Source organism: Pan troglodytes, chromosome 18 (genome assembly GCF_028858775.2).
Source record: "Pan troglodytes isolate AG18354 chromosome 18, NHGRI_mPanTro3-v2.0_pri, whole genome shotgun sequence".
In the NCBI taxonomy this organism is placed as follows: Eukaryota; Metazoa; Chordata; class Mammalia; order Primates; family Hominidae; genus Pan; species Pan troglodytes.
In genome coordinates, this window is record NC_072416.2 from 55,251,694 (window position 1) to 55,272,209 (window position 20,516).

A 20,516-nucleotide genomic window follows, 5' to 3' on the forward strand; every position below is an offset into this window, starting at 1 on the left:
TTGCTCTGTGGTGTTGGAAAAATAAGCTCAGGAGTACTCGGCTGCTTTCCTCTGCTGTCTCTACCAGTCTGAGCAGGCAGCATGGCCAGCCACCTTGATTATATGACCTCCAAGCTTCACAGACTTTCAAGGTAGATGATATTGTTGAAATCTTTGATTCAGTAAGCTCACCTAACCTGCCCAAAGCAAGGGTGACTAAGTTATTGTCAAACTGAGTCACTTGTGAGAATAAAAGGCCGTGCTATTCTACTTATGCCAGCACAAACAGCATAAACCAGGACTGTTCCAGACCCAGCAAGCAGGAAGTATAGGCAGCCTTCCTCCGGTCAAAGAGTTCGCAGGTGGTGCTGAACGACTCCAGAACGTGAACTGCCCTACAGCAGGCATCTTCTACAGTCAAGCTGAGGTCTCCTGGAGGTTACAAGCACCTGTAAAAGTGATTTGCCAACATCTTGTCCAAATAATTTCTCTCATCTTTATTTTTATTAAAAAAAAAAATAAAACAGTCACCACCAACCACATAACAACTCGCCAGGCAAGGCCTTGCTTCCCTCCCTCCTTTGCGTCCCATGTGCCTAGTCAGCAAGGTCGGGGAGGCAGTCGGCACTGATGTTAGCTTCGCCCAAAGGGAGTATTACAGAGAGAGGCTTGGGAAAGGGAAGGAAACCTGGACAGGCTTTTCAGCATTGAGAAATCACTTAAAACTGATTTGCTTTCAGTAACTGGTATGTCTGAAATGCAGGGAGGGAAGACCATGCTGTCAGCAATCAACCCACTTTTTATAGGTTGGCTCCAGGGAGAGGTTGGTCGAAACGGTGTTTAAAGGAAGGAGAGTGGTTTCACGAGCTTGCTCAGCTCTCCTGGAACAAAGACTAAGGTGCTACGTGTTGCTTGTTAGGCTTATACTACGGCGGGTCTGGGGCTGCAGGTCTGGAGTCCTTGTTAGTGCATTTAGTGCTGGTGAGAAGGGTGGGCCCCAGTCTTGGACGCTGAAGTCCTCTAAAGACAAGGCAGAGACACAGCCTCAGATCCCCCGTCACCTTCCACTGAATAAGGGGGATGGAGAAGAGGTCTCAGCAGTTGGCCTCCTGCAAGCCGAGATGCCTGCCAGCCTGGGCCTGCTTCCTTAGCGCTGTGAGAGCTTATGTCTGACGGGCAGAGAGGAGCAAATGCAGTCCCTGTTGGGCTGACTCCACGCAGGGCTCTCCAGCTTCAGGCTTGCAGGGTGACCCTGCTCTGTGACCCAGCGGCGGCTTCAGCCCCAGAGGGGGCCGTGGCACAGGTGGTTTAGGCATAGCCGCCAGCCATCTGACTGGTGGCCGCATTGCTGCCTACTCCTCGCCAGGCCTGGTAGCTGAAGAAGGCACTCACTCCATAGGCGATCATCACCAAACACGCAAAGAACTGAAAGAGAGGTGAGAAGGGCTTAAGGACCGAGTGGGTGACAGTGACACAAGCTCCAACCAGATCTCAGGCCAGGCAGGAGGGGTTGTGGCAGCCGCACCATCTCACACTTAGCCAGATGCATTTCACAGCTGTTTATCATGGGGCTGATGAGCACCAGGGTCCTGGGATACCAACATTACCTTCTAAGCATGGGAAACAGCTAAGAACCACAGGCGGGGCCTGTCAGATTGTGATAAGGGCAATGAAGGAGAAGATGAGAGTGACGGAGGGGACACCTAGCAAGGATTTAGTTCTAAAAAGACAACATTCAAAGGCCACCCTAGGAATTTCCTAGAACCAGTTCAAGCCTCTATACTAACACCTGCAGCCACATTCAGAAGCTCCCCGTCTCTGTCCCCATCACTGAATTTGCTGATTTCAAAACTGCCCTCATCAGGAAGAGTAAGGAACCAAATGCGTGCCCATCGAGGCCCTGCCCTCCCCTGGGCTTGGCCGTGGCTCCAGGCCTGGCGTCCAACTTCTCTGAGCAGGAGCCTCCTGTCTGTCAAAAGGAACTGGTAGTCCCTTCCTCTCCCTCACTGTGGGTGTCGCAGGATCCTGGGAGGAGATGGTGTGCAGGGCCTGGTGGTGTGAAGGGTGACAGGCGTGGAGGGGACTACTGCCACTTCACTGGCCACCTGACGTGGGCCCAGAGTTTGGGTTTCATGGGAGAGCCTATGAATCTCCCAGAATGGTTTAAACCAAAAGGTTTTTGCATGTGCACTTGTCAGTGGGAGAGTATGTTTTTCACATTCTCCAAGGGGGCACGTGACCCTAAGGCAGTGTGGCACAGCTGATTTACAACAAGGTTCAATAGTCAACCCAGGCCAGGTGTGGTAGCTCACACCTGTAATCTCAGCACTTTAACAGGCCAAGGCGAATGGATCACCTGAGGTCAGGAGTTCAAAAGACCAGCCTGGCCAACATGGTGAAACTCCGTCTCTACTAAAAATACAAAAATTAGCCAGGCGTGAGACTCCATCTCCAAAAAAAATACAAAATACAAAAAAATTAGCGGGTGTGGCAGCACACACCTCTAGTCCCAGCTACTTGGGAGGCTGAGTCAGGAGAATCACTTAAACCCAAGAGGCAGAGGTTGCAGTGAGCTGAGATCACGTCACCGCACTCCAGCCTGGGCAACAGAGCAAGACTCCATCTCAAAAAAAAGAAAAAATAGTTAACCCAAAACTTCCATTGCCCACCACACACCACTCCCCACTGTTAATTATGGAAGCCTGGAGGCAGCCCGGCTCCCCTCTAAGACCCACTGAGTGTTCAGGTGACAACTCCTCAGGAGGTGGCAGGTGCCTGGCCTCAGACCAAGCGAGCAGCCTGAGTCCTGGGGCTGAGACCCTGCAGACCACCAAGGGAGCCTGGGAAGCAGACTCACCGAGGCAGCCGCGCGCTGGTTATAAGGCCGGGTGCCCCTCAGGGATGTCAGGTCAACTGCCGCAGAGCAGGCGATGAAGGCGGTGATGTAGAGAACGGTGGCGCTGATGTTAAAGATCATTAACTGCAGGACATGGGGGTAGGGAGTGGGGAGAGAAAAGGCTTAAGACACAAAGAGAGGCCGGACACGGTGGTTCACACCTGTAATCCCAGCACTTTGGGGGGCTGAAGCGGAAGGATCGCTTGAGCCCAGGAGTTAGAGACCAGCCTGGGGAACATAGGTAGGCCCCATCTCTACAAAAATAAAAAAGTTAGCCAGGCATGGTGGCGCATGCCTGTGATCTCAGCTACTTGGGAGGCTGAGATGGGAAGATCACCTGGAGCCGGGAGGCTGAGGCTGCAGTGAGTCATGATCACACCACTGCACTCCAGCCTGGGTGACACAGTGAGATCCTGTCTCAAAAAAAAAAAAAAAAGACACACAAGACCAACGGTTGGGGCTCCTTGGTTCCCACTGGCACACTCCTTGAGTAGCCATTGGATGGGGATGCAAACACCTGGGTCTTTCCCACCAACAGGACCTCAAGAGGCCACAGTTTCCAGGGGGTTAGCCCATGAGGCCCTGGTCCCCAGGAGGCCTGCTGAGCAGGGAGCATGAACACACCTGAGGCTGGAGGAGGGGAATGACAGGAGGGCCTCAGTGATGGGGTAGGGGCAGTGCCAGACCTATTCCTCACAGAAAGAGCCCAATCCATGACCCATCTCTTTGTACCAGCTAAAGAAACACAGGCCACTCCTCCAAGTGTGGTCCAGGGCCAAGTCCAGGCCATCCCTGGTACCACTGCAAGGTTTGGCTCTGTGGCCAGTCCTGGGCTGGGCCTCACATCCCTCTCTGCCTTCAGGGGAAAGAATCTTTGTCTCCCTCTTAGCCACATCCTAAGCTCAAGGCTCTAAGCAAATGCCAGGGTCAGGACCAAGAGGACCAGATATTTCAAGCTGGATATGGAACCAGACTGGCAGGAAGGGGCCCTCTGCTGACAACCAGGGACCAGTCCCTCATCCCAAACGCTTGGCCCCAGGAGCCCATTCACAGTCTTCAAACACCTGGTCCTCAAACATTCATTCAGTTTGTCCAATATACTTTTAAAAAATTACCAACATTATAAAATTAGATTTCATGAAAACCTGAAGACTTCATGTAAAAATTTTATATTAAAAAAATCTTGGCCGGGTGCAGTGTGGCTCATGCCTGTAATCCCAGCACTTTGGGATGCCGAGGCAGGCAGATCACTTGAGGTCAGGAGTTAGAGACCAGCCTGGCCAACATGGTGAAACCTCGTCTCCAATAAAAATACAAAAATTAGCCAAGAGTGGTGGTGCCCACCGGTAATCCCAGCTACACAGGAGGCTGAGGCGGAAGAATCACTTGAACCTGGGAGGCAGGGGTTGCAATGAGCTAAGATCGTGCCACTGCACTCCAGCCTGGGCAACAGAGCGGGACTTTGTCTAAAAAAAAAAAAAAAAAAAAAAAAAAAACTTAGGATATCAAAAGATTTTGCTCCAAAGGGGCTGCATTCCCACTAGGAACAGATGAAGTGAGTATAGAGGCAGCTTGCGATGGGCAGATGGATGCTGGCTTCTCCAGGGTCCCTCCTGACCCAATTCACTCACATATCTTGCCTGGATCCTGTAGGGGTCTGTAGCCCCCATGCCAGAAAATCCCAAATTGGCCATGCTAATCCAGCCTTCTCTAGATGCAGTTAAGCCCTCTCTGCCCCATTCGTTGAGGGTCCAGAAGCACAAGAAGCAATGCCCTGCCACTGTGGCAGAAGGGAGCCTCCTTCCATTAACAGCCACGGCTGGAGCCCCAAATCTGCACCTAAGAGACACACAGGCTTTTATCTCCAGAGATTTCTCTCTTAGAGTTCCCTGGGACATGAGGGAGGGGGTGGACCTTGAGCCCGGAAGTCAAGGCACCGCCTCCTCGCCCCAAAATCTTCCCTGCAAGCCCAGCGACCCCTGCAAACGCTGCCTGTTTCTGCCAGGGATGTCGAGATCTAACAAACCCATTCTGTCTTGAGGATGACTCACGTTTCCTCGGTTTAAAAAGTCATTGAATTCCAAACAATGCCGCCTAGTCCCAGCCTTGCTTGTCTTACAATCATGTGCCTTTCTCGCCTCTCTTCTCACTGAAAGCCTCAGACCCCAGCTGCAGGGGTTTTCCGGGTCAGAGGAAAAAAAAAACCCAGCAGCTTTCTGTGTGTCTGGCCGGGGTACTTCCCATGTCCGCTCTCAGCCCTGTGTCCTGGGGATACTGTCCTGGGGCAAACCTGGGGAGCCCAGCCTCTCCCAGGCCTCAGGGCCTCACCTGCAGGCAGCCGGGTGCCCGAGCTTGTCCTGCACACTTGAGGCCCTGGCCTGGGCAACTTCTGACAGCTTGCCCCAGCCTCCAGCCACAGGGCTGCCTACCTGGGCCAAGACACAATCTCACAAACTCACACAACACAGGCACAAATTCTGACCACCCCCAGAGGGAAATTTTTTTTTTTTTTTTTGAGGCGGAGTCTTGCTCTGTCACCCAGGCTGGAGTATAATGGTGTGATCTCAGCTCACTGCAATCTCTGCCTCCTGGGTTCAAGCAATTCTCCTGTCTCAGCCTCCCGAGTAGCTGGGACTAGAGGCACGCGCCACCACACCTGGCTAATTGTTGTATTTTTTGTAGAGACAGGGTTTCACCATATTGGTCAGGCTGGTCTCAAACTCCTGACCTCAGGTGATCCACTCACCTCAGCCTCCCAAAGTGCTGGGATTACAGGCGTGAGCCACCACACCCGGCCGGGAAAAATATTTTTAAGATTCCAAATGGCCTCTTACAAATCCACTCAACAGCCCCTCACTTCTACTCCCCTCCTGGGACAAAGTCAAGCCTGTGTCCTTCCTGGCTCATGGTTCCCCAAAAAACCGTGCACCTAGGCATGGTGGCTCACTCCTGTACTCCCAGAATTTTGGGAGGCCAAAGTGAGAGAACTGCTTGAGCCCAGGAGTTCAAGACCAGCCTGGGCAATAAAGTGAGACCCCTCCTCTACAAAAAATAAAAATTAGCAGGGCATGGTGGCACGTGCCTGTAGTCCTAGCTACTGGGGAGGCTGAGATGGGAGGATCACATGAGCCCAGGGGTTCAAGGCTGCAGTGAGCCGTTATTGAGCCACTGCACTCCAGCCTGCACATAGTGAGACACTGTCTTGAAGGAACAATAGAAAAACTGGACCTCTGAACCATCAATCCTCACCTCCACCCCTGGCTCTGCAGACCAGCTTAGGTCAGTGAGGATGTCAGGCAACCCCCCAACACCCTGCCACTTCTTCTAGGGAAAGTCACAGTGGTCCTGTCATAGCCACTTCCAGTACCCCCACCCAGACTCACCACTAGTGGCCACGGAACCATGTACAACTTCATGTGCAGCTGAAACAGGTAGAGGATGAAGAGGACGATTGTCACCAGCCAGAGGAAGACAGCGACGAACATCACCCAGCCATAGGCCGGATACAGGTGGTACGGGGTGTCCGCAATCAGCGCCCACACCAGCAGCCCCAGCACCTAGGAGGGTCAGACAGGGCAGGGTCAGCCAGAGATGCGGTTTCATTTCTTATCTAGCTAAGAAATATTGGCCAGGCACAGTGGCTCATGCCTGTAATGTCAGCACTTTGGGAGCCCAAGGTGCAATAATCGCTGGAGGCCAGGAGTTCAAGACCAGCCTGGGCAACAGAGCAAGTCCCCATCTCTACAGAAAAATTAAGGCCGGGCGCAGTGGCTCACGTCTGTAATCCCAGCACTTTGGGAGGCTGAGGTAGGCAGATCACCTGAGGTCAGGAGTTCGAGACCAGCCTGGCCAACATGGTGAAACCCTGTCTCCACTAAAAATACAAAAATTAGCCAGGCATGGTGGCGTGTGCCTGTAATCCCAGCTACTTGGGAGGCTGAGGCAGGAGAATTGCTTGAACCTGGGAGGCAGAGGTTGCAGTGAGCTGAGATCACGTCACTGCACTCCAGCCTGGGAGACAAAAGTGAAAATCCGTCTCAAAAAACAATAATAATAATAATAATAATAATAATAGTTAGCTAGGTATGGTGGTGCGCACCTGTGGTCCCAGCTACTCATGAGGCTGAAGCAGGAGGATCACATGGGCCCAGGAGTTAAAAGCTGCAGTGAGCTATGATCATGCCACTGCATGCCAACCTCAGAGACGAGTGAAATTGTCTCAAAAAATAGAAAAAAATTTAAAAAGGAATGCTGACTTGGCTCGTGTGATACACCACTGTACCGGGGCCCTGACCTGCACTCTCACTCCTCTTCCAGGTCTCAGCTGAGATGTCAGGTGCTCCAGGACACCCCCACGCCTCCAGCCGGCATCCCAGAGCCCTCATCAGTGCTCACAGGGCCCCCCAGGCACCCACCATCCAGGGCCATAATCGTTCCCTTCCCCAGACTGCGAGCTCCACGAGGGCACGGCCGTGGCTGTCTCACAGCTATGTCCCCACACCCAGCACAGGACCTAGGCCCTGCCAGGGGCTCAGTAAAAGCTGCTGAAAGGAAGATCAAGTCACCACAGTCCCAGAGGTGGGAAGACAACAGCCCTGTGTCCTCCCTCCCAGCTGGGCCCAGCAGAGAATGTCACAAGGGCCTCTGGGTGACCTCCTGCCCGACACCCCACGTCTCCGGCTCTCCCAGATGCCCTTCTATACAGGTGTTGCCATCTCACAGGTGAAACTGGGCCTCCAGGAAGCCAAGGGGCCTACCTGTCAGGCTGTTCCCACATGGCAGGATGGGCCCGACCATCCCAGCGGAGCATGGGTAGTGGCTAACAGCATGAACTCTGGAGCCCCGCTGTCTGGCTTCGATCCCGGCTCTCCTTACCGGCTGTGTGGCCGTGGGCAAGTGTATAACCACCCTTGCTTATCATATAATGACCATTCCTATCTTGTAGAGCTACTGTGAGGACCCACAAGTTCATGCACATAAATGATTGCAGCAGAAGTGTTTTTTTATTATTCCACAAGTCCAAACTGGACTGCACAGGCCCCAGCCCTCACAGCCACAGAGAATTCTCTGCAGGTTTGTCGACTCACTATGCAGACTGTCTCAGGGTGCAGGCCAGCAAAGGGCCAGCTGAGGCAGGGCCCAGGGAGCTCGTGGAGGCCCCCAGAGGCACCTCGGATGTGGCCATCCTGGGCCTCCCCAGCCCCTCCTACCCCCACCCACCCCTTGCTGGTGGAGATGCTCTGGAGAGTGCCTTCTCCACGAGGGCACTCTCTGGAATCCCTGGCCACGGAGAGGACACGAGGGTCTAGCTTTGGAGAAAGGCTCCATTGCCAATCAAGACACACAGAGGTGTCCTCTTTTTCCCCTGGTCAGCGCCCAGGTACATGGCACCAAGGCTGCGTAGTGACCTTGCCACCAGCCCAAGGACAAGTCAGTGGGATCAGAGAAGCGGCTCCGGAGCAGGACCTGCCTCTGGCTGCTAGGGTTTGGAGACAGAAAGTCCTGGCTGCTCCCAGCAGCTGAGGGGCTGCCGCCAGCCCCTAGAGCACCTGAGGGCCTGGGCCTAGAGCACAGACAGAGCTGGGGTGCCTGCCAGGCACCCCATCCAAAAGCACCCTCGTCGAGGACCAGAAGGGAAGCTCCTGTGTGGATCCCTACAGAAGCCAGGGACAAGACTCGGGGGCCTGTAGCTGAGCTGGCCCAGGGAGCCCTCAGCCCTCACAACCCTCCTTCCTCGGCCTACTCCCCATCCCCCAGGGATCTGGCTTGGGAAGGGTATGGCCCAGTGGGGAAGTGGCAGGTGGGGCCTCGAGCTTGGAAGTCAAAAGCTGTGTGGCTGTGTGATGCTGACCGAGTACCTTCCCTGCTCTCCAACGAAGATTCTGGGTTTTGTTCACTGCTTTATCTTCAGTGCCCAACAGTGCCCGACACATAATATACGCTAAATACACAATGTGCTTAGGAACTAACAATCCTATTTCTTCAACCATGACAGAGATCAGAACCCTGCCCTGCACAGGCACCGTGTATTAAAAGAGGAAGCAGTGGGGCTGGGCGTGGTGGCTTATGCCTGTAATCCTAGCATTTAGGGAGGCCAAGGTGGGAGGATTGCCTGAGCCCAGGCGTTCAAGACCCCACCCTGGGCAATATACAGGGAGCCCATCTCTGCCAAATAATTTAAAAATTAGCCGAGTGTGGTGATGGTGCACCTGTGGTCCCAGCTACTTGGGAGGCTGAGGGGGGAGGATCGCTTGAACCTGGGAGGTTGAGGCTACAGTGAGCTATGACTGTGCCACTGTACTCCAGCCTGAGCAACAGCAAGACCCTGTCTCAAAATAAACGAAAATAAATAAAACTAAAATTAAGTAAAATTAAAATTAAATTAACAAAATAAATTAATAAGAAGCAGGTGTCCATCTGTGAACTGCCCCTGGCCTTGCCTCCCCCCAACCCAAGTAAGGGGCTCAGCCCAAAGTGGGAGGCCCAGGGAAGGTGTCCCTCTCTCCAGGGCTCAGCACCTGCTCCTCCCCACACTGGGGTGAAGCTCCAGGGATCCACCCCCCAACACACAGCACCCTGCCAGCCTCTGCTGCCCGTCAGCACTCTCACCGCCGCAAGCAGGCCAGGTGAGGGTAGGCAGGTGAGGAAGCCAGGGCAGAGCCACAGGGCCTTGCCCGCTGTCACACACCAAGCTGGGGGCAGAGCCCTTACGAGTGTGGACCCAGGGCAGGATGTCTCAGAACAACAGCCTGCCAGAAACAGACACACCTGGAGAGGCCACGAACCCCTAGAGCCGGGGGGAGGCCAGTGTTCTGAAGGAGAACAAACACTTCGGGCAGCACGCCTCCGTCCCTTCTCCAGGTGAGAACTGGGTGCGTCCAAGATAAACAATTTTTTCATTTAAAGCCAATTCCTCATGGGCCTCCACTGCCACTGTGTTGCCAGCTTCCAACTAACTAAAGGAAAGTCAGAAAATGCAATGAACCAAAAATCAAGAAAAGACCAATTCAGGTTTCCACTATCATATGCCTATCAATCACCTGTCCCATGACTCACAGCCTAGGTCACAATAACCACTCAATGCCCTCTCGCTCTGTGCCAGACACATCTCATTGATTCCTCCATCACCAGACCCTCCTCAAATGTTCTATTTGTTATCCCCATCTTCCAAAGGGAATCTCAGGAGGCAAATGTGCCTGAGGTCACTGTGGGTAAAGGACAGGGCAGGAGGCCGGGTACAGTGGCTCACACCTGTAATCCCAGCACTTTGGGAGGCTGAGGCAGGTGGATCACTTGAGCTCAGGAGTTCGAAACCAGCCTGGACGACATGGAAAACCCCATCTCTACCAAAAATATAACATTTAGCTGGGCATAGTGGCATGTGCCTGTGGTCGCAGATACTTGGGAAGCTGAGGTGGAGGATCAATGGAGCCTGGGAAGTCAAGGCTGCAGTGAGTCATGATGGCGCCACTGCACTCCAGCCTAGGTGACAGAGACCCTGTCTCAAAAAATAAATAAAAATTTTAAAAGGATAGGGAAGGACAGGAACCCAGATCCGTGCTTCCTTGGAACCTGCGCTACTATGAGTTATTTAGTGAAGTGTAAAAAATGAGGACACTTCAGCTGGCTCTAGGAGCCAGTCTGGGCTGGGCACCCAGGCTCCCCGCCACTGCCCCCCGCCATCCCTGCCCTGCCCTGTGCTGTGCTCCAGCCCCACCCCTGGTTTCCAGATCAGCGAACGCAGCGTCCAGATGAAGCCGGTGGATAAGGACCGGGAATTTCTGGCGTTCTTTCTGGCTGTGCTGCCTGGCTCTGTGCCTGCAGAGCTGCCTCGGTTTCTGCCCTAGAACAGGGAAGGTTCGTTCCTGCATTTGAACCAGACAGACTGGTTTCTCCTGGTCCCTGAGCCCCCAGCCCAGTCCCCCAAGAGAGACCCTGCTCGGAACAGGGCACCCAACACAGGCCTCGCTGTGGGCATCTCTCTGGGTTCATATATTTAACAAATGTCTATGGAGAAGGGGCCAAGAAAGATCTCACTGGCAAGGTGATGATAAGCAAAGACCCAGGGAGGTGAGGGAGGGGCAGGGAGGGTGCCACGTGGGTATCTGGGAACAGAACTCTATGCCTTCACCCCTGGGCCCTGTAGGTCTCTCTTGCTTACATGTTCGTCTGTCCCCGTGTTTCTCTGGAGGTGTCTACATGAACATCTAACTGTCTCTCTCCTACACACACAGGCAAACCACATCCTCCCCTCCTTCCCAGCTCTCTGAGGTCCCTGCCATGCCTCCCCAGACAGGTCCTGCAGATAAACAAAGGGAACTGTCTGGAAATCTCAAGGGCACAGGGCCTTTTTTTTTTTTTTTTTTTTTTTTTTTGCTTTTCTGAAAACCTGAATAATTTGGATTAGGAACTTTTTTTTACATATGAAGACTACAGTGTCAAAAACGACCTTTGCATCTTCAAAGAATTTCCAAACAATTGGGTAACGAAGAGATGTTTTTGTTAAAACCACCTGTGGCATCAGAGAGAAGATTCGTCACAAATGCCCGACCAAGAGGCACTCCTTGCTGCAGTGAAACCCTGTTATTACAGTTTCCCCAGAAGCTGCCAACACTGACAGCCAGACAGGCCAGGTTCCTGCAGGGTGCATGCCCTTCACTGACTCTGAGGGAAGTTTTTCCTCATCTCTTGTTGTGGTTTGCAATGTGTTCCCCAAAATATGTTCAAGTTCTAACCCCTAGTACCTGGGAATGTGGCCTTATTTGAAAACAGGGTCTGGCCAGGCGCAGTGGCTCATACCTGTATTCCCAGCACTTTGGGAGCCTGAGGTACATGATCAGTTAAGGACAGGAGTTTAAGACCAGCTTGGCCAATATGGAGAAACCCGTCTCCAGTAAAAATACAAAAATTAGCCGGGCATGGTGGTGGGTGTCTGTAGTCCCAGCTACTCAGGAAGCTGAGGCAGAAGAATCACTTTGAACTCAGGAGGCAGAGGTTGCAGTGAACTGAGATTGCACCACTGCACTCCAGCCTGGGGGACAGAGTGGGACTCTGTCTCAGAAACAAAACAAAACAAGGGCTGGCATGGTGGATCACACCTGTAATCCCAGCACTTTGGGAGGCTGAGGCAGGTGGATCACCTAAGGTCAGGAGTTCAAGACCAGCCTGGCCAACGTGGTGAAACCCTGCCTCTACTAAAAATACAAAAAATTAGCCAGGCATGGTGGCATGTGCCTGTAATCCCAGCTACTTGGGAGAGGCAGGAGAATCGCTTGAACCTAGGAGACAGAGGTTGCAGTGAGCCGAGATCGCACCACTGCACTCCAGCCTGGGCAACAAGAGCGAAACTCCGTCTCAAAAAAACAAAAAAAAAAAAAAGAAAGAAAGAAAGAAAAGAAAAGAAAATAGTGTTTGCAGACATGCTCGAGTTAAGGGGGGTTATACTGGATTGGGGGCATCTCTAATCCAATGACTGGTGTCCTTGCAAGAGAAATGTGGACACAGAGACCACAAGGGGAGACCACCGTGTGAAGACAGAGGCAGAGACGAGAGTGATGCATTTGTAAGCCAAGGCACACCAAGGCTTGCTGGTCACCACCAGAAGCCAGGAGGGGGACATGGGACAGACTCTCCCTCAGAGCCCCAGAAGAAAGCAACCCTGCCAACACCTTGATTTTAGTAACTGAGACAATATATTTCTGCCACCCAGTTTGTGGAACTTTGTTACGGCAGCCCCAGGAAATGAACAGGTTTTTCTCAGCTGCTCTCTGAATCTGTGGATGGGTGTCATGACCTTGTTCACCTGAGTGACACTGGCATTGGTTCTGTTGGAGGGGTGGCCTATCGACTCCTTGAATTCACGCTCTGGCCCTGCCAACTTAACTAGCTGTGTGACCTCAGGCAAGTGGCTTAGCCTCTCTGTGCCCTTGTCTTCATCTTCCTTCATCTTTGAAATGTATCTACCCCCTAGGGTGGTTTTGTTTTGTTTTGTTTTTGAGACAGGGTCTCACTTTGTCACCCAGGCTGGAGTGCAATGGCACTATTGCAGCTCACTGCAGCCTCGAACTCCTGGGCTCAAGTGATCCTCCCACCTCAGCCTCCCAGGTAGCTGGGACTACAGACATGCACCACCACTCCTAGCTATTTTTAATTTTTGTAGAGGTGGGGTCTCCCCATGTTGCCCAGGCTAGTCTAGAACTCCTAGGCTTAACCGATCCTCCTGCCTGGGCCCTAGGGTAGTTTTGAGCAAGGAACTTAGACCAGCAACCAGCATAGGCTTAATACTCAATCATGGCCAGGTGTCATGATCACCCTGAGGGGTTAAGAACATGGGTTTTCAAGTCAGGCCCTGGGCCTACTTTCCTGCATTTGCCACGGTGTGTGAGGCTCCTCAGGAGGGTGAGGCCTCACTGAGAGAATGACAGTATCCACATTCAAGCACCAGGCACAGCCCAGGCACAGATAAGGACCCACGTCAGTGCCAGCCCCACCCACCTGACAGATAAGGCAGTGGTGCTCCCACAGGAGGCCCCAGAAATCCAGCCCAGCCCTCAGATCTCCCTTGGAGCTGCACTCCCTCAGCTCCTCATAGGCTGAGGGGCCTTGGGCAGACCCCTTCACCCCCTGGCACAATGGAAGCAGGGAGGTTTGGCTTGCTGTTCTCTGAGATTTCCGGCAGCCTGAGGTCAACACTCCTGAACATGGGCCTCCTCCAGGGGCCCCAAAGGGAGGGGTTCGACCAACCCTATGGACTCTGAGCTGTCATGCAAAGATAGTCACCCCAACTCTTTTCACCCTCCTCACTTCCGGGGCAGCATCAGACCTTTGTGGGCTCACTGTGTGGCCTTGGGGGAGTCACCCAACCTTTCTGGTCTGTTTCCTCATCTGGCAAGTGAGGAAATTGGGGTACAGGGACCCTAGGGGGACGGACACCTGCTCACCTCACAGGTGTGTCATGGAGATGAAACCATGTGAAAGAAAACATTAAAAGCCATAGCAGTCGTGAGCAGTCGTGAAGGCTATGAGACAGTCCGGGGCTGGGGGAGGGAAATCCCAGAGAGGGAAGCCATGAGGCAGGAAGGCAGCCGGGGCCTAGAGGACACCAGGGCTCAAGCTCAGCAGCTGCCAGGGCTAGCAGGTCACAGGAATGACTACAGTGGGCTGGGGAGTCTCTGGAGTGGCTGCTGGGAATGCAGGCCTGGGGTGACCAAAGTTTCTAATTTTTCAAGAGACACTAGAAGTCTGGATTTTATATGGAAATCAGCTATTTATTTATTTATCTGATGGAGTCTCGCTTTGTGGCCCAGGCTGGAGTGCAGTGGCGCAATCTCGGCTCACTGCAACCTCTGCCTCCTGGGTTCAAGTCATTCTCCTGCCTCAGACTCCCAAATAGCTGGGATTACAGGTGCGTGCCACCACCATGCCCGGCTAATTTTTGTATTTTTGGTATAAACAGGGTTTCACCATGTTGCCCAGGCTGGTCTCAAACTCCTGACCTCAGATGATCCACCTGCCTTGGCCTCCCACAGTGCTGGCATTACAGGCGTGAGCCACTGCACCTGGCAAAAATCAGCTTTTTAAACATGAGTGACTGAACCAAAGGTTTTTAGAAACAACGTAACGGCCAAAGGGGCCAAGGCAGCAAATCCTTCCATGGCCCCCGAGTCCAAACACAGTCCCCGAGTCTATCCACAACCCCCTTTTCCAGCCCCCAAGTCCTTTACTGGCCCCTGAGTCATTCCCCAGCCCCCGAGTCCATCCCCAGCCCCCGAGTCCATCTCCAGCCCCCGAGTCCTTCCCCAGCCCCCAAGTCTTTCCCCAGCCCGAGTCCATCCACAGCCCCCAAGTCCTTCCACAGCCCCCGAGTCCTTCCCCTGCCCCCAAGTCCATCCATGGCCCCTGAGTGCTTCCCAGGTCCCCGAGTCCTTCCCCAGCTCCGGCCTCTCTATTCCCACTGCTCCATCCAGGAAAACCACGCCCAGCATGGCAAAGCAAACCCTTCCTGGGGTCCCCCTCACTGGGGACACATCTGGGCAAGCCAAGGACACTCAGAACTCAGCCTGGCCAGGCTCAGTCCCCACCCCCGCTCTGGCCCTTCTCCCTACAGTGAAAGGGACTTTATGGGGACAAAAAGCCACCCATTGTATCACACGAGACAAAGGGGCAGGGGACAGAGGCTCCGGGCGCCTAAGCTGGCCACGACACAGCCACACACCACCCCCTGTGTGAGAGGGAGGGCACCTTGGAATTCCCATGCCATGCATTCCAGCATTCGAGGATCCTGGAGTCATCCCCGCTCTCCAGGAAGGCGACAGCAGACTCGGAACCCAGCCCCAGATCCACTAGACCTGGGCAGTACTGAATAGCCCTAAGCTCTCTTTTCTCGTTGGAAAAATGGGCATGTAAGTCACCAAACGGAGTCATTCAGTCATTAAACAAACTGTGCCAGGCGCTATTCTATGCCCTGGGAACACAGTGGGGAGCTTGGCAGCGAGGGTCGCCACCCTAGGCCACAGCCACCCCACCCCCACCTCCCGCGTGGACCCTGCTTCCTGGGGCTATGGCAGGAGGACGATGCTGGAGGTGGGGGCTCAGACCGGGTCCTCCTCCAAGGCGTTCATTGTATCGCTTGTTATTCCTGAGTCCTGGGTCTCAGAGCAGAGAGCATTTCAATGCCAAAGGCAGAAGAAGTTGCAGCACACCTACCCCAGTGGCTGAGCCGCCCCTGGACCCCCAGCAAGGTCCTGCAGCCCCCATGTGTACTTGCAGCCAAGGAGCCACTACCACCTCATCCTTGCTGTGAGGAGCCACTACCACCTTATCCTTGCTGTGAGGTCCCCGCTTAGGGCTTTAGAAAAGTCTTCCCACCCGGGCACGATGGCTCACACCTGTAATTCCAGCACTTTGGGAGGTCAAGGCAGGTGGCTCACCTGAGGTCAGGCGTTCCAGACCAGCTTGGCCAACATGGTGAAACCCCGCCTCTAATAAAAATACAAAAAGTTAGCTGGGCGTGGTGGTGGGCACCTGTAATCCCAGCTACTCGGGAGGCTGAGGCAAGAGAATTGCTTGAACCTGGAAGGCAGAGGTTACAGTGAGCCAAGATGGCACCACTGCACTCCAGCCTGGGCAATAAGAGCAAAACTCTGTCTCAAAAATAAAAAAAGAAAAAAAAAAGAAAAGTCTTCCCAACTTGAACTGAAACTACCCCCTACTTAATCCCACCCCGTTCCCATTCTGCCCTCTGGTCAGATCAAGCAGGTCCTCCCTCCACAGGCCACCCCCAGTTGTGTAAAGGCGGGTAGGGCCCTCTTCAGTGACACTCCAAGGCCCTCTCTGGCTCTCAGAGCAGGTGGCAGCACTCGCAGGTGGGATCTCAGAAACTCAGAGCTCCCTGCCTGCCAGTCCCCTCCTCTGCTTCCTCCCTCCTTCCCAGGGTCTCCTAGGCCTACCCCACAAAGCCTACCCAAGCCTCCCCAGCACCCAGGCCCCTCCAGCCACACAGAGCATTCCCAGGAAGGCCTTACCCTCCTTGTAAAGTCCCAGGTGGAGCCCTGCATTCATTCCCTCCAACTCCTGCCCCCGCAACTACCCTGCCAGGCCCCCGCCAGGGCTTTACCCCCAGGGCCTTCCTCCTTCTGGGCCCAACCTTCTCAAGGGAAACACTTGACCCATTCCACTGATGAGGAAAACCGAGGCTCTTGGAAGATCTGGACCTGAACCAAGGTCATGCCTGGTAAGGGTTGGGACCTGGATAGCTCTGTGGCCCAGGCTCCCCTTCCCCTGTCACCCAGGATGTGGGGACATTCCCCTGGAGACTACTTTATTTGAAGAGCACATCACTGCTCTTGAAGCCAGAGCTGAGAGGGGGCAGTGGCAGAACTCGAACCCAAGGCAGCTGGGATAACAAGAAGCTTATAGTCTCAGCACCCCAAGGCCACCTCATCCTTCCATCGGCCCCTCCAGAGAAAGAACCAGCTGCTGTTGGGAGTATATAGAGCTTCATCAGCCCCGTGCACCCTGGCCTCGGCCTGCTGGAGGAATTGGGGGTGCTAAAGTGAGTGTCTTCCTCTCTCCCTGGACTTCCTGCAACACTGGTTCTACACCCAATGCTGGCACTGATGTTCTGGGTGACCTTGAGCAAGACTTGTCTGTCTCAACTTCAAGGAGGGGCCCACTGGCAGAGCACAGTGGCTCATACCTGCAATCCCAGCACTTTGGGAGGCCAAGGTAGGAGGAACGCTTGAGCCCAGGAATTTGAGACCAGCCTGGGCAACATAAGCAAGATCCCCATCTCTACAAAAAAACAAAAACAAAATTAGCCAATTAGCCAGGCATGGGGTGCATGCCTGTGGTCCCAGCTACTTGGGAGGCTGAGGCAGGAGGATCATGTGAGCCCAGGAGGTCAAGGCTGCAGTAAGCCATGATCACACTACTGCACTCCAGCCTGAATGACAGAGTGAGACCCTGTCTCAAAAAAAAGTTGGGGGTGGGGGTCCAGGCGCGGTGGCTCACACCTATAATCCCAGCACTTTGGGAGGCCGGGCGGGTGGATCATGAGGTCAGGAGATCGAGACCATCCTGGCTAACATGGTGAAACCCCGTCTCTACTAAAAAAATACAAAAAATTAGCCGGGCACGGTGGCGGGTGCCTGTAATCCCAGCTACTGGGGAGGCTGAGGCAGGAGAATGGTGTGAACTCGGGAGGCGGAGCTTGCAGTGAGCCGAGATCATGCCACTGCACTCCAGCCTGGGGGACAGAGCAAGACTCCATCTCAAACAAAAAAAAAAGTTGGGGGGTCAGTGCTCCCATCCTGCCACCCTCACACAGAGTGGCAGATGTGAAAAAGCTCATCTGGTGTCTGACCCCAGCCCCAAATAAAAGCTAGAACATCCCAGAACAGGCCTGTGTCTGTTCCCTAGCAGCTCAGGATTTGGGCCCTGACTGACCTTTGACCTGTCTCCCTGCCCGCAACTCCCTGTGAGACCCTGGGGTACCACCCTGGCCTCTCCCCACTGGACAAACAGGAGAGACCAACCCAGCCCGACAGCAAAGGGCCTGGGCCTGGCTTTTGTCACAATCAGGGCTCAGCCCACTGGGCTGCCAAGAAAGACAGCACCCCCACCACCCAGGTTCCCAATTACCATGGAGACCTGGGCAAACAACAGCCATGGGGATCCGTCAGATAATCTCTGAATGGGAAATCAGGGCCCTGGTCCTCACTGAATTCTGCCACAAACAACTCACTGGCTGATAAGGAGTGACCAATGCCTGTCCCTGCCAGGTCAACAGCAACAGCCTGGGAGACTTTATCCCAGTACCCTGTTCTCCTTCCACTCATAGATGGTTGGGAAAATCACCCAAGGTCCCTCAGCCATACCACTGAACTCAAGGCTATTGCTCCCTGCTGTGTGATCCTGGGGAAAGTGCCTTTCTCTCTCTGGGCCTGAGGACATTCAAGTGCCACCTTCATAGCTTTTGCCATATCCATGAACGTGTACTATTTTTTATTTTTTTGGCAATAGGGTCTCACTCTGTTGCCCAGGCTGGACTGTAGTGGCGTGATGACAGCTCACTGCAGCCTTGAACTCCTAGGCTCAAGCAATCCTCCCACCTCACCCTCCCAAGAGCTGGGACAGGCGCACACAACCATACCTGGCTAATTTTTAAATTTTTATAGGGACAAGGTCTAGCTCTGTTGCCCAGGCTGGTCTCGAACTCCTGGGCTCAAGTGATCCTCCTGCTTCAGCTTCCCAAAGTGCTGGCATTACAGGTGTGAGCCACCACACCTGGCACTATTTTTTTCTTTACTCAATATTTTCATTTATTTCAAAGTTTTAAATGTGATTTTATCTTACCTTTGAAAGATGTAATATATATGACACGATAGGTATCCAAATAGCATATTCAGCATCCTGTCTTCCATTTGATACTCAACTTCTGGAGGCAACCAAGAGTGTGGTTTTGTTTTTGTTTTTGTTTTGAGACAGAATCTTGCTCTGTCACCCAGGCTGGAGTGCAGTGGCACAATCTTGGCTCACTGCAACCTCTGCCTCCGGGGTTCAAGCGATTCTCATGCCTCAGCCTCCCGAGTAGTTGGGACTACATGTACGCACCACCATGCCAGGCTATTTTTTGTCTTTTTAGTGGAGATGAAGTCTCACCATGTTGGTCAGGCTGGTCTCGAGCTCCTGACCTCAGGCGATCTGCCTGCCTCGGCCTCCCAAAATGCTGGGATTACAGGTGTGAGCCACTGTGCCTGGATCAAGAGTAGTTTATTTTTTATTTTTTTGAGATGGAGTCTTGCTCTGTCACCCAGGCTGGAGTGCAGTGATGCGATCTTGTCTCACTGCAAGCTCCGCCTCCCGGGTTCACACCATTCTCCTGCCTCAGCCTCCCGAGTAGCTGGGACTACAGGCGCCCGCCACCATGCCCGGCTAATTTTTTGTATTTTTAGTAGAGACGGGGTTTCACCGTGTTAGCCAGGATGGTCTCAATCTCCTGACCTTGTGATCCGCCCGCCTCGGCCTCCCAAAGTGCTGGGTTTCAGGCGTGAGCCACCACGCCCGGCCAAGAGTGGTTTCTTATGTGTGTCTCCAGGGACTTCACACACACACACACACACACACACACACACACACGCATTTCAGATAAGTGTGTCTTGTATCTGTGTACTTCTTCCACACAAATGATAGCATGCTACAATTTTGCACCTTGCTTTTTACACTTAAATAGGTAGCCTGGAGATTGTCCATCCTTATACACAGAGCTGTTGCATTGTCTTCTTTGAGGGGTGGGGGGATATCTTTTTACTCACTGCATCATGCACCATTGTACAGATGTATCATAATTTATCTAAACTAGTCCCCATTGATGAACTTGTATATATCACATATATAAGCTAATTTTAAAAAGGAAACTTAAATCACTAGGAAGTGGGAAACCTGTATTATCTGTCACAATAGAAGCTAACAATGTAATTAAATACAACAAATATGTAACAATGTTAATACATTCCAGACAGATACAACTGGAGTGAAAAAGACTGAACTATGATTCAATTTCCAGAACCCAGAAAGAAAAAAGGAAGAGGAATGAAATAAAGAAATTCAGCAAAAACAAAAAAAACACTACAACAAAATTTTGCAAGGCAAAAAAAAAAAAAAAAAACACCATGAGAGGGGGAAAAAAACCCAGCAAAACAAACAAATTAGGAAAGAAATATTTGCAAATAATCCAGAACTCCTAGCAGTTATTAAGGCAAAGACCAACCACACTCAGTAGAATGAGCAAAGAATACAAACAGACAAGGAAATACAAACGGCTCTTAAACATCTTTTAGATCCTGGCGCCGCGCCTTGCATTTATAATTTCAGCACTTTGGGAGGCCGAGGCAGGAGTACTGCTTGAGCCCAGGAGTTCGAGACCAGCCTGGGCAATATAGTGAGACCATGTCTCTACCAAAAATTAGCTGGGCATGGTGAGGAGCACCTGTAGTCCCAGCTACTCGGCAGGCTGAGGTGGTAGGATGGCTTGAGCCCTGGAGGCGGAGGTTGCAGTGATTCCTGATCGTGCCACTCCACTCCAGCCTGGGTGACAGAGTGAGATCCTGTCTCAAAAACCAACAAACAACTCAAACACATT

At 52.9% G+C, this 20,516-nt stretch overlaps 1 protein-coding gene across 1 annotated transcript in view; it reads right to left on the reverse strand.

Moving 5' to 3' along the window:
• Positions 1-461: 461 nt before the first annotated feature.
• The window catches only part of PLLP (plasmolipin), a 28,652-nt gene continuing 8,597 nt past the window's right edge, over positions 462-20,516 (reverse strand). Inside the window, exons 2-4 of the mRNA XM_001145227.8 lie at positions 6,259-6,432; positions 2,837-2,959; positions 462-1,404 (exon numbers count right to left, since the gene is read on the reverse strand). Of these exons, the coding sequence (XP_001145227.1) occupies positions 1,288-1,404; positions 2,837-2,959; positions 6,259-6,432 (414 nt within the window). The 3' untranslated portion in view covers positions 462-1,287. The remainder of the gene's footprint in view (positions 1,405-2,836; positions 2,960-6,258; positions 6,433-20,516) is intronic.